The 13,498-nt window shown below is 45.9% G+C and overlaps 1 protein-coding gene across 1 annotated transcript; it reads left to right on the top strand.

Annotated features, from left to right (window-relative positions):
* The first annotated feature begins 1,365 nt into the window (after positions 1-1,365).
* Positions 1,366-8,130, top strand: LOC129853448 (alpha-2B adrenergic receptor-like). Its single transcript, XM_055919497.1, has one exon. The coding sequence runs from the start codon at positions 3,014-3,016 to the stop codon at positions 4,622-4,624; it is 1,611 nt and encodes a 536-aa protein (XP_055775472.1). The 5' UTR covers positions 1,366-3,013; the 3' UTR covers positions 4,625-8,130.
* The last annotated feature ends 5,368 nt before the right edge of the window (positions 8,131-13,498 follow it).

The raw sequence follows: 13,498 nt of genomic DNA, 5'->3' as shown, positions 1-13,498 counted from the left end.
GATGAGACCTGGTGAGTAACTAACACAGGTGAAATCAATGAACAAAAATGAAAGACAGGGCTACATTCAAGAATACAAAGAAACAGGGCTACGTTCAAGAACACAACGAAACAGAACACATGGTTGACTAAGAAAATAAATACAGTACCTTACAGCTGGTTTCTATCCTTGCCCCCTAATCAGGGACTGATTCAGATATGAGACAGACACCAGGTGAGCGAGCGGGTTCTCTGGCCAATCAGTGACAGAAATCCATTGGTACTTCCTGGGAGAGAAGAAAACAAGCAGTCGACTTGATTGACTCTAGTCTAATGTTTATTTCAAAAGCACAAATCCCAAAGTAATATCTCCTCAGCATAACACAGTGCGCAGTGAAGCGTGAAAACAGAGGTTTGTTTCTGATGCATTTAGAGTGTGTGTGCTTGTGGGTGGGTGTATGTGAGCTGAAGATTGTGTAGAATAACCTCCTGAATCCACTTTCATTGTTTTACTAACCTTAGTTCATTCATGACCGCTGGTAACACTTGATTGGAGAGCCCTCTCCTACTACAAGCGCTCTTGTGTTTAGATCGCTTGGCATGGAACAGAATGCAAGCTGTTATTTGCCGGTGGTTGGGATCATGGAATCAGAATGAGTTAGTTAGGATTCTAATTCTATGGTCAATGTTCTCACTCCTATCTCACATTGGGTGGACGATGCAAAATGGAAAATAAACATAATGGCCTCACGACAATCACCCACCCTCTGTGGACACCCTAAATGAGGCATGCTGTGTGTTTCTATGTGTGCTTGTGTGTGACTACTAACTCCTACTATAGATCATGAATGGGAACATGCTTTCCACTGTTAAATCCATGTCTCTGTGTGGGTGTTGGTTTGTTATATTTTACACTTTTTAGTTGTTAATTGAACATCAAAACATAAGGCACTTGATCTTAGTTAAATAGAGTACAGTCCTTGTGAGAGGGTAAAGTCGTGTGTTTGTATGCGTGTGTGTGCGTAATCCAGTATAATCCACATCTCTGTATGTATGTCAGTTTAATGAAGGCGTGAGTGGAGAAATGGGTTGGGTGGGTGAGGGATGATTGATCCATGTCCCAGGGATGGGAACATATAGCATGGTAGCATACAATAGGGTTTTTATTTTTCTGAGTAGCCAATAGGCCACTATGGAACCAACAATATAATTATGATCATGGTGACAATAATGATGATCAGGAGGAGGAGGGTGATGATTATAATGATAATGATGATGATTATAATGATGATGATGATGATGACAACAATGTTTGTAGAAAGATAAATTACTTCAGTGTGTTTTACTCTCTTAGCTGGAGACCTATTTGTCCTACCAAAGCATCGCGGTTCTACTTACTACAGAGGTTTCCATTAAATATATAACGGGTACCGATTGACAGTGTGTTAGTGGATAGAGAGAAACGGGAGCGAAAGAGAGAGAGACCACTTGGCAAAGACGTCAATTCAACGTTTGCACGTTGGTTCAACGTAATTTCATTGAAATGACGTGGAAACAACATTGATTCAACCAGTGTGCCCAGTGGGAGAGGGAGATGGCATGGTCTCGTGACGCCTGTATTGGCATCACTCCGGTTGGAAAAGAGAGATGTGAGGAGAGACGCTTCCATTATTAGACCGGTGCTCACGGTCACGCTCACTCCTGGAGATGCGCGCGTTGCTCCGAGACCAACGGATAAGTTCGAGGAGAGAACCGGCGAGGCGCTGAGATAGCCCAGCCTTCCGTAGGTTACACCCGGACATATAAGAGACCGAACTAGGGTCTACGAGTCAGTCAAAGCAAGACTGCGCATTATCTGCACTTGGATATACCCAACAACGCACGCACACAATCATCCCAAACCGAGATGAGGAACAACTAAACACCAGGAAACTGAAACAACAACTCAATATGTAACTTGGACTCAATGCGCAACTTGGAGTTATGTTGGACACGGGTTTGTTTTCATGAATTCCAAACTTGAATCGCTACACTGGGGACGTGCTCAAGTTACGACATAAACGAATAACTTCACAGTGCCATTCAGAGACAATTTATTATTTTAGGAATCCATTTTACTATAATAATGTCCAGGATTATGCAGATGACGTGAGTGACATATTTTGGTAACGCGCGCCAGTTATTCTGCGGAGGCTCCAGTTAGTCTGTCGTGGCTTGACCATTTTATTAGCTAAATCTGTTCAAACCAATGTTTTCTTGTCCTTATAGGAAAACAACTGCATACCATTTGATATTTATTAGAATGATGACAGGCGATTTGTTTGTAAATTATCTGTCAGCTTTAACATTGCTCAGATAGCCATCCCGCTGGGCACACACTGGTTGAATCAGCATTGTTTTCGCGTCATTTCAATTAAATTATGTTGAACCAATGTGGAATAGACGTTGAATTGATGTCTGTGCCCAGTAGGCTGATGTGTGCATCTCCATTTGAGAGACAGCGGGGACTTGAGCACACTAACATCTGAAGTAGGCTCTCCTGCCCAGTTTGTAACTTGTTCCCAATCTCTTGTGTTGCCTTGTTTTATAGGCTGAAATGATATTTTAAGGATATTTCTGTGACCACCTGGACATAACTTCCCGCTTCTTTAAAATATCCAAACAATTAAGCAGCTGTGAGATTACGATCAATTCTGTTTCATGTACTGGACAACTTTTAATTGTTTGAACGGTTTTATTTTCAGACAGGAAATATAATTGCTCTCTGCTTTATTCTGGCGCACCCCACGGGCATAGTTTATCGTTTGGCTGCTTAGAATGAACTTGGAGGATGAAACTGGGAGGAGGAGAGGGATTGAACAGCGATAACACAACATTAATACTTTTAGTTATAGCCTAATGTTTTTACCCTCAACTTTTAGGATATCATTTTATGTCAGCCATCCTCAACTAATATAAAACAACGTTACCAACAGCATCTTTATTACAACAACATTTTATTCTCACTTTAATCCAGTCCATCCATCGTGTTACTCATGGCTTCACCCTTGGATAGTGCATGTTCAGTGGGGCTGGGCGACACTAATGGTTCGACCAGCGTTTTTTCTCTTCCCTGCAATCAGAGCGTCTCTTCCCTGCAACTGGCCCCCTACTCCCCCGAATCCACGGCGCTCTTCGCTACAGCCATCACCCTCATGGTGGTCTTCACCATCGTGGGAAACATCCTCGTCATCATTGCCGTCCTGACCAGCCATGCACTCCGAGGACCGCAGAACCTGTTTTTAGTGTCGCTAGCGGCTGCAGACATTTTGGTGGCGACCCTCATCATCCCATTCTCCCTAGCCAATGAACTGCTGGGATACTGGTACTTCAAGTCTCTGTGGTGCGAGATCTACCTGGCGCTGGACGTTCTGTTCTGCACTTCCTCTATAGCTCACCTGTGCGCCATCTCATTGGACCGTTACCTGTCCATCAGTCGGGTTACCTACTCCCGCCAGCGCACACCCATGCGTATCAAAGCCTCCATCGTGGTGGTGTGGCTCATCTCGGCCATCATCTCCTTCCCTCCTCTTCTGTCGCTAAATAAGAGCGAGCCCGGCGGGGAGGGGAGTGAGAGGGGGCCTCAGTGCCAACTGAACGACGAGCGCTGGTACATCCTCTACTCCACCGTCGGCTCCTTCTTCGCCCCATGTCTCATCATGATCCTGGTCTACATGAGGATCTACCAGATCGCCAAGCAGCGCACACAGAACCCGCCAGGCGAGCCCAGGAAAGACGGGGTGGGCTGTGCCACCCCAAGTCAAACCCCTCGGGGGATCCAAGCCAACGGGAAGGAGGACAGAGGGGAAACCCCAGCTATGCCCCACAAAACCACCAGCGTCAGACCCCCCACCCTGGCTGTTACTCCATCACCGTCCCCCGACCAGGCCAATGAGACCCGCTCCCCTTCCACCCCCACCACCCAAAACCTCCTCCATCCTCCGGTTCTATCTCTAGCTCCAACCCCAACCACCATCTCCCCTCCTACCTCCCCCCTGGGTCCTTCACCCTCCTTGGTCTCACCGTCTCCCTCCCCCACTCTCCCCCCACCAGCCCCGGCCAAACCCAAACATGGGGAGAAGAAGGTGAAGGGGAAGAAGGGAAAGAAGTATAACAATAATATGGACAGCTCAAACAGCTCTGACAGTGACATGGAGAACGAGGAAGGGGGGAGGACGGTAGTCAACAATCCTAGCATGGCTGGTTCAGCCGGCATCCATTCTCCTGCCACCATCCAGAAGTACAGGGACATGATCGCCACCTCTAAGGGGGCTCGGCTGGTGGCAGGGAGGAGGTCTAAACCGGAGAGCACTCCGGGAGCAGCACGTCGTAAAGCCATGGTGAACCGAGAGAAGCGCTTCACGTTCGTCCTGGCCGTGGTGATCGGAGTGTTTGTTGTCTGTTGGTTCCCTTTCTTCTTCTCCTACTCGCTGCAGGCCATCTGTCCTGAGACTTGCTCCCTCCCTGATCCCCTCTTTAAGTTCTTCTTCTGGATTGGCTACTGCAACTCCTGTCTGAACCCTGTCATATACACCATCTTCAACCAGGACTTCAGAAAGGCCTTCAAGAAAATCCTTTGTAAGAACACCAAGGGCACCTTCTTCTAGACTGAATGCTCTGTAAGGACAACAATGGCAACCTTCCTTTAGTAAAGAGGCCTTAAACAGATGACCTGTAAGGTCAGTCCTTTCTTTTCAGTCCTCTCTAAACTCTTTGACGTGTAAAAAACAGCACAAATATTCTGTCAACATTCTGACTGAATTTAGATTCTAATTGATGATGTTACGAAGGGCTGACGATTCTATAACGCTGAATCAGAATAGTTGTAGGATAGCTCACCTTGCAACAGAAAGAAACTCTAAGGGCTTGTTGTTTTAGTCCCTTGGTACGTAGCTGCAGAGCCGTTACCTGGAGAACTGTGACGGTCCATTGCAAGGGCATAGTCTGGGGAGAGCATGTGCAATATATGTTATGTGAATTCTACTCTGGGGGACTTTAGAATGATACTGTGTAAGAATCCAAAGGCATGATCCTGATCCTTTAGTAAAAGGTAGGAGGTATGTTCTGATCTATGAGCATTACACAGTATGCATAGAGAGTGCGGAAGGAAGAGAGAAGGAGGAAAAGAAAATGCCATTTTTGATTTTTAGTCACTCGTGACATAAAGGACATGTTGTTGCTTGGAAAATGACAGTGCAACGCTGCTCTCGTCAAAATATGACGGACTGACTGACATTAAGGTTGTCTGGGAAATCTGTTTGATTAAAAATTGAGAAACCTTTTGGGTATAGCAGTACACCACTGCTCGCTGAGAACTCCTGATCAAAACAACAGTCTTGAGCGCTGCCATTCAAGGACTTTAAAGCGATGAAACAAACAAATATCCTTTTATCAGCCGACTGATAAGCGAAATAGAACAGTGCGAGATGATAGGCCAGACCTGTTTGCCTGTTTAAGCACCACCAGAGGCACTTTTCTTTATCAAAGGGCAGAACCACGAGGAACGCACAAGACCCTGGTCGCCTGTCCACTTACGCCTGCATAGTTACTTTTATCCTGCCTCAAGAATAGCATGTGTTCCTGTAGAGATGTTATCCATATGAGAGAGTGAGAGAGAGAGAGAGAGAGAGAACAACAGGACTCTAACTGTTCATGAGACAACTAACTCTCTCAAACTTTGATGCCCACCACTGCTCTCATGTGGGGCTTAGGCTATATTTTGAAAGACAACTTTGTACCATAAACAACCCTTTCCTCTGGCTCTGTGTTTTAAGGTGCATCTCAATAGCCTATTGTGGCGTCCTCTGCTTGTGTCTTTTCCTTCATCTGCACTGAAAAACAAAGGATATAGGTGGATGCAATATGAAGGATCGGGCATTTGTTTCCACCTGTGTCAGTGCAGGTGAACTAAAAGATGAGGAGAGTAAACAGCTTAACACTATTGTTATAAACCCCTATAAGAGAATTTGAGTTCCAAATGGCAACCTATTCAATATATAGTGCACTACTTTTGACCAGAGCCCATAGGACTCTAGTCTAAAGTAGTGCACTATGTAGGGAATGGGGTGGATTGGATCTAAAGTACTAAAGTACGGAAATGTATGCACTCACTACTGTAAGAGGCACATGATAAGATCGTCAGCTAAAAGACTGAAATGTCAATTTAATCTGTATATTGGATCTATATAGCACAATTTCAAGTGCTTAAAGCATATCTCATTTTTAAGAGGATAAGTACTTTCCCAAATCCCTTGACAAGGAACACAAATTTGGGACATTTAAGGATTTTTTGGAATGCAGTATAGTCGTACATATTTTTTTTCTTCTATCAAAGACACTGGACAGTGACTATCTGGCTTTGTTTGAGTGGATTCATCTGACTTCAGCCTGAAAGGACATTGCTATTAACGAACACACTGCTCCCCATTGAACAACACAGAACAGTGGCTGTCTATGAGAGGAGGAACTCAGCCACGTTAGCTTTACTGCTGGCCTGACACAAACACTTCAAACGGTCTTAAAAACACTAGTTGATATTGATTATAATACTGAAAGCCCAGGTCCCGTATATCCTCAGCTACTTCTGGAAGGACATTCATCCCATAAGATAATATAGTACTTTATTAAGCTCCCAAATGGCAAATATGGGATGGATGAATTAATGAATGATTGATTGCTTGATAGATCAATGTATGAATGTACCTGCACTGGCTGACTGGACTTCTACCTGGCACATTCCTTTATTTCTGAGAGGTACTGCTACTCTTTACAGTTGCTCTTTATGTACAGTATTTCTCAGAGACTGACAGGTCGTGATGCTTTTTGTGTCTCTCCCTCACAGAGGCTATGTCTGTAACTGTGAATGCTATTTAGGTGTCATGACACTATGGGACAAGGGCTGTCGGCATCAACACTTCTAATCTCCCGTTGTCAATTTCTGCTGACCCTTGTGTGTGTGAGAGAGACTGCATGAGTGTGTATTTGCTAATGATGCACTTCTAGTGGCACCAGCTGCAAGTGTCTGGTAAACTTATGTAAAATGTCTGGGGTACTCATGGACTGTGCCAGTGCCTCCTCTGGCTGATATTGTATACTGTAGATCTTCACATACTGGTAAGCACAGAAAAGAGATGTAGTGATAGAGACTCTGGCCAAAGAGCTCTCTCCCTGAGGAACACTAGTCACTAGATGGCCATGCTAGAATGTACAAAACTATTTCGAAAGTACATGATCTATTTGTTCTTCCTTTAGGGTTATGGTTAGTGTTAAGGATATGGGTAAGGTCAAAGGCAAGGTTTTGTGGAACTCCGTTCCGTCCTTTCAAGCATGGCCTTTTAGTGATGCCCCGGGACACCAGCTGACACGGACAGAGCGGGACTCAGAGTGACACTGTCATGCTCTCAAAAGGGGCTGTGATTGGATAAGCTATATGTATTATTTATTTATTTAGAGCCATTTTGAGTTTCCTGTTAGTTTCATATTTATATATTTTTTTCTTTTTGACTGTGCTCTCCAAGCAAGGCAAAGCTAATGTGAACAAAATAGTGTAAATACTGTATAAAATCTGAATATGTTGAATGAGATTCATTGATTTAAAGTCAGCAGAGAAACAGGATTCAGGAGCAGACGTATGTTTGCAGGGGTTGGGGTCATTTCTACTGGAACTCAGTCAATGCAGAAGATGAATGTCAGGATTTTTTTTGTTGTTGTTGCAATATTGGTAAAATCTGGGTCGTGGAGCATTTTTGTATTTATTTATTATTTTTAACTTGTTTCTTAAACATTTTCAGTGGTGTTTTGTAAAGACTATCGTGCTGATGGGTGGCGCTTTAACATCCTGTGGTTGCAGAACCATGGAGATCAGCAAACAACCGCACTCTGTGTTGGCACAAATCGTTCTGCGACAATAACATTTGCATTTTAAAATGCGATTGTCATTGAACTTTTGGTGCTAACAGGGCAGCCATGAAAACTCAATGTATAGTGAATCATCATCCCCATCAACAACCTCCCTACTCTTCTGACCTGCCTGGACTCTTTTCCTCCCCCTGCTGTGTTTGACCTTGGCCTCTCTCCCTCTCCCTCCATTTGGAAATAAAGCAGTTTAAATAAGCATGGAGTGATCAATCATTTAAAATTATTGTATACAGTACTGCTGTCTGTGGTGTTAAAGGGGACATGAGTAAAACGGCTTGGCCCACTACATGGGGGCTTGAAGAATATTACACACTGACTCTTGGGGGTGGCTCTAAATATAGCAGATTTAAATGGATCAGTCTTAACAGGGAAATCTGCAGTTTGAACAATAACAAAGCGTTTACCCCGCCACTGATTTAGTAAACAGCTGAGGGAAGGGACTGGAGAAATGTAACGACTTACAAACTCATGGACAGAGCTATGGATACAAGGACTAAACATGCATGATATCAACATTATTTTGTTTACATTTAACAATCTTATATTTTGGGTTCTGATGGGGTATGACAGTTGAACTAAGCTCATGAGGCATCTATACATGATATTCTTCTTGAATCAATGGGTATTTATCATTCATTTAAATGCAGATTTCCCCTTTAATGTCCTTTTAACATTGTGGAGATGCCAAAAGCCCATGGTATACTGTTTAACATTAGTTTCTTATTACGAGATAATTGGTTTCTTATTATGGGACAATTCTAATATTGTGTACCCCAACACATGTGAGCGCAATGAAAACTTTGTTTTTGTAACGGCTGTCGCTCTGCTCATCCTCAGACGAGGAGAGGAGAGAAGGATCTTCAGACCAAAATGCAGCTTCAGGGAAATAAGCCATCTTTTATTTTAAATACGACGATGGCAACACGAAACACAAAACACTTTCAAATTTACAAAACAAGAAAACGACGTTGACGAAACCTGAACATAAACTTACATAACTACACGTAAACTCACGGACAGGAAACAGACGACATCGAAACGAAAACGAACAGCCAAACAGTCCCGTATGGTACATACATCGACACGACACAGGAGACAGACGACATCGAAACGAAAACGAACAGCCAAACAGTCCCGTATGGTACATACATCGACACGACACAGGAGACAATCACCCACAAACAAACAGTGAGAACGCCCTACCTAAATATGACTCTTAATTAGAGGAAAACGCAAACCACCTGCCTCTAATCAAGAGCCATACCAGGCAACCCAAAACCAACATAGAAACAGATAACATAGACTGCCCACCCAAAACTAACGCCCTGACCAATTACACATACAAAAACAACATAAAACTGGTCAGGACCGTTACATAACCCCCCCCTCAAGGTGCAAACTCCGAGCGCACCAGCACAAAGTCCAGGGGAGGGTCTGGGTGGGCAGGTGACCACGGTGGTGGCTCCGGCTCTGGACGCTGTCCCCACACCACCATAGTCACTCCCCGTTTTTGTCTTCCCCTCCCAATGCCCACCCTAAAACTCACATCCCCTAAATAAACAGCCAGCACCAGGAGAAGGGGCAGCACCGGGACAAAGGGCAGCACCGGGACAAGGGGCAGCACCGGAACAAGGGGCAGCACCGGGACAATGGGCAGCACCGGGACAATGGGCAGCACCGGGACAATGGGCAGCACCGGGACAAGGGGCAGCACCGGGACAAGGGGCAGCACCGGGACAAGGGGCAGCACCGGGACAAGGGGCAACACCGGGACAAGGGGCAGGTCCCGGCTGATAAACTCTGGCAGATCCTGGCTGAGGGACTCTGGCAGGTCTATGCAGGCTGACGGCTCTCGACGCTCATGGCAGGCTGACGGCTCTCGACGCTCATGGCAGGCTGACGGCTCTCGACGCTCATGGCAGGCTGACGGCTCTCGACGCTCATGGCAGGCTGACGGCTCTCGACGCTCATGGCAGGCTGACGGATCTGGCTGCTCATGGCTAGCTGACGGATCTGGCTGCTCATGGCTAGCTGACGGATCTGGCTGCTCATGGCTAGCTGACGGATCTGGCCGATCCTGTCTGATTGGCGGCTCTGGCAGATCCTGTCTGGTTGGCGGCTCTGGCAGATCCTGTCTGGTTGGCGGCTCTGGCAGATCCTGTCTGGTTGGCGGCTCTGGCAGATCCTGTCTGGCGGCTCTGGCAGATCCTGTCTGGTTGGCGGCTCTGGCAGATCCTGTCTGGTTGGCGGCTCTGGCAGATCCTGTCTGGTTGGCGGCTCTGGCAGATCCTGTCTGGTTGGCGGCTCTGGCAGATCCTGTCTGACGGACGGCTCTAGCGGCTCCTGTCTGGCTGGCGGCTCTAGTGGCTCCTGTCTGGCGGACGGCTCAGTAGGCTCATGGCAGACGGGCGGCTTTGCAGGCTCATGGCAGACGGGCGGCTTTGCAGGCTCATTGCAGACGGATGGCTCAGATGGCGCTGGGGAGACGGATGGCTCAGATGGCGCTGGGGAGACGGATGGCTCAGATGGCGCTGGGGAGACGGATGGCTCAGATGGCGCTTGGCAGACGGGCAGTTCAGTCATCGCTGTGCAGACGGCAGACTCCTGCCGGCTGAGGCGCACTGTAGGCCTGGTGCGTGGTGCCGGAACTGGAGGCACCGTGCTAATGATAAGCACCTTCCTACTAGTGCGGGGAGCAGGGACAGGGCACACTGTACTCTCAAAGCCCACTCTGTAACTGATGCGAGGCACCGGCACTGGTGACACCGGGCTGAGGACAAGCACATCAGGATTAGTAGGGGGAGAAGATACAGTGTGTACAGGGCTCTGAAGACGCACTGGTAGCTTAGTGCGTGGGGCCGGAACTGGAGGCACCGGGCTAGATACACGCACTACAGGGAGAGTGCGTGGAGGAGGAACAGGGCTCAGGATACGCACTGGTAGCCTAGTGCGTAGTGTAGACACTGTAGGTACTAGGCTGGGGCGGGGAGGTGGCGCCGGAAATACCGGACCGTGGAGACATACTGGCACTCTTGAGCATTGATCCTGCCCAACCTTACCTGGTTGAATGCTCCCGGTTGCCCGACCAGTGCGGGGAGGTGGAATAACCCGCACCGGGCTATGTAGGCGAACCGGGGAAACCATGCGTAAGGCAGGTGCCATGTATGCCGGCCCGAGGAGACGCACTGGAGACCAGACGCGTTGAGCCGGCCTCATGACACCTGGCTCAATACCCAATCTAGCCCTACCAGTGCGGGGAGGTGGAATAACCCGCACTGGGCTATGCACTCGTACAGGAGACACCGTGCGCTCTACTGCGTAACACGGCGCCTGCCCGTACTCCCGCTCTCCACGGTAAGCCTGGGAAGTGGGCGCAGGTCTCCTACCTGCCCTTGGCCCACTACCTCCTAGCCCCCCCCCAAGAAATTTTTGGGAATTACTTACGGGCTTTTTGGGCTTCCGTGCCAGACGCGTTCCCTCATAGCTCCGGTTCCTCTCCCCGGTAGCCTCTGCTCTCCTCAGTGCCTCCACCTGTTCCCATGGGAGGCGATCCCTACCAGCCAGGATCTCCTCCCAAGTGTAGCAACCCTTTCCGTCCAATACATCGTCCCATGTCCATTGCTCCTTTCTCTCCTGTCCCTTACTCCGTTTAGTTTTCCCTTGCCGCTTGGTCTTAGCGTGGTGGGTGATTCTGTAACGGCTGTCGCTCTCCTCATCCTCAGACGAGGAGAGGAGAGAAGGATCTTCAGACCAAAATGCAGCTTCAGGGAAATAAGCCATCTTTTATTTTAAATACGACGATGGCAACACGAAACACAAAACACTTTCAAATTTACAAAACAAGAAAACGACGTTGACGAAACCTGAACATAAACTTACATAACTACACGTAAACTCACGGACAGGAAACAGACGACATCGAAACGAAAACGAACAGCCAAACAGTCCCGTATGGTACATACATCGACACGACACAGGAGACAGACGACATCGAAACGAAAACGAACAGCCAAACAGTCCCGTATGGTACATACATCGACACGACACAGGAGACAATCACCCACAAACAAACAGTGAGAACGCCCTACCTAAATATGACTCTTAATTAGAGGAAAACGCAAACCACCTGCCTCTAATCAAGAGCCATACCAGGCAACCCAAAACCAACATAGAAACAGATAACATAGACTGCCCACCCAAAACTAACGCCCTGACCAATTACACATACAAAAACAACATAAAACTGGTCAGGACCGTTACAGTTTTAAAGTGGTTCATGGCATACAGGAAGCAACACAAACACTGCCAGTTACTGTATCCCTTGTGAGCTTATCGTATGTGATCTTATGTGAAGTTAATGCGATAGCATGTGACAATATGTAACAGGAACATGTGCTAAAATGAATGAAACTACACATGTAAAAACATCTTGTGAAAAAATGTTGGACAACATCGGGAAGTAACATTTCAAAATGCTATACCACAAAAGTTAGATTTTCACATGTGAAAGTTTTTCACATGAATGTGCAAATTTGATTTTCACATGTGAGGTGAAAACGTGTTATTCTCCTCACATGTGAAGAGGTGGTGTTAACATGTGAACACTAAATGTAACACATGTAAACATATGGTTTGACATGTGAACAACTGACCTCACGTGTCTTTTTTTGTGAAAATTTCAGCTCAACATGTGAAAACAGCTATTTCACTTTTTTTTAATATAAGGGAATGAAATTATATAGGAGTTTTAAAGTAAGTTTACAATCTTTCATCATTGACAATATGATTACATTTCACATGATCACTTAGTAGTGACTTTTCAGTAGTGACTCCACCTGGGATTTGAACTCACAACCTCTGGATTTGGAGTATGCTGAGTTTCATTCATTACCTACAGTACATCTCTGCACTTAGCAAAATAGTGCCATCTGCACTGCTATTTTAGTTATCAGTTAATCTGACTATTAACTCATCATGGATTTAATTTACTTATATCAGCAATTTGAAGGGTTTTCTGTATAGTTGTCTAATATTGGTGGGGCATATTTTTTTAATGTTACTCTTGAATCACTAAGATAAATATAATAGTTTTTCTTGAGTGTATTTTTAACAAAGCTCAGATTTATTTTACTTAAGTCCAAAGTGTAGGAATACAGGTGAACTCATTTTTTGACAAAGACATGGTGGCGTAGCAGGAAGCTCAGAATGCAGTGAACCAAGAGGCTGTGAATTCAAATCCCAAGTGAGGACATGTTAAATAATAATTACTTTATAAATAAACATACACAATGTAATCATGAGTGTGTGAAATATTAAGTTGATAACATTGTATTTTAAAAGCACTATTTGTCTGTGTCACGCCCTGGCCTTAGTATTCTTTGTTTTCTGTATTATTTTAGTTAGGTCAGGGTGTGACATGGGGAATGTTTTTGTTTTGTTGGTTTTGGGTGTTGTTTATGGTAAAGGGGTTGTTGTATAGTATATGGGTTTGTGTGGAGTACATGTTTCTAGTGTTGTCTATGTATGTTTAGTTGTCTAGGAGAGTCTATGGTTACCTGAATGAG

Source organism: Salvelinus fontinalis, chromosome 4 (assembly GCF_029448725.1).
Source record: "Salvelinus fontinalis isolate EN_2023a chromosome 4, ASM2944872v1, whole genome shotgun sequence".
Taxonomy (NCBI): domain Eukaryota; kingdom Metazoa; phylum Chordata; class Actinopteri; order Salmoniformes; family Salmonidae; genus Salvelinus; species Salvelinus fontinalis.
The sequence above is the reverse complement of the archived record's forward strand: the minus strand, read 5'-3'. Positions and strand labels throughout refer to the sequence as shown.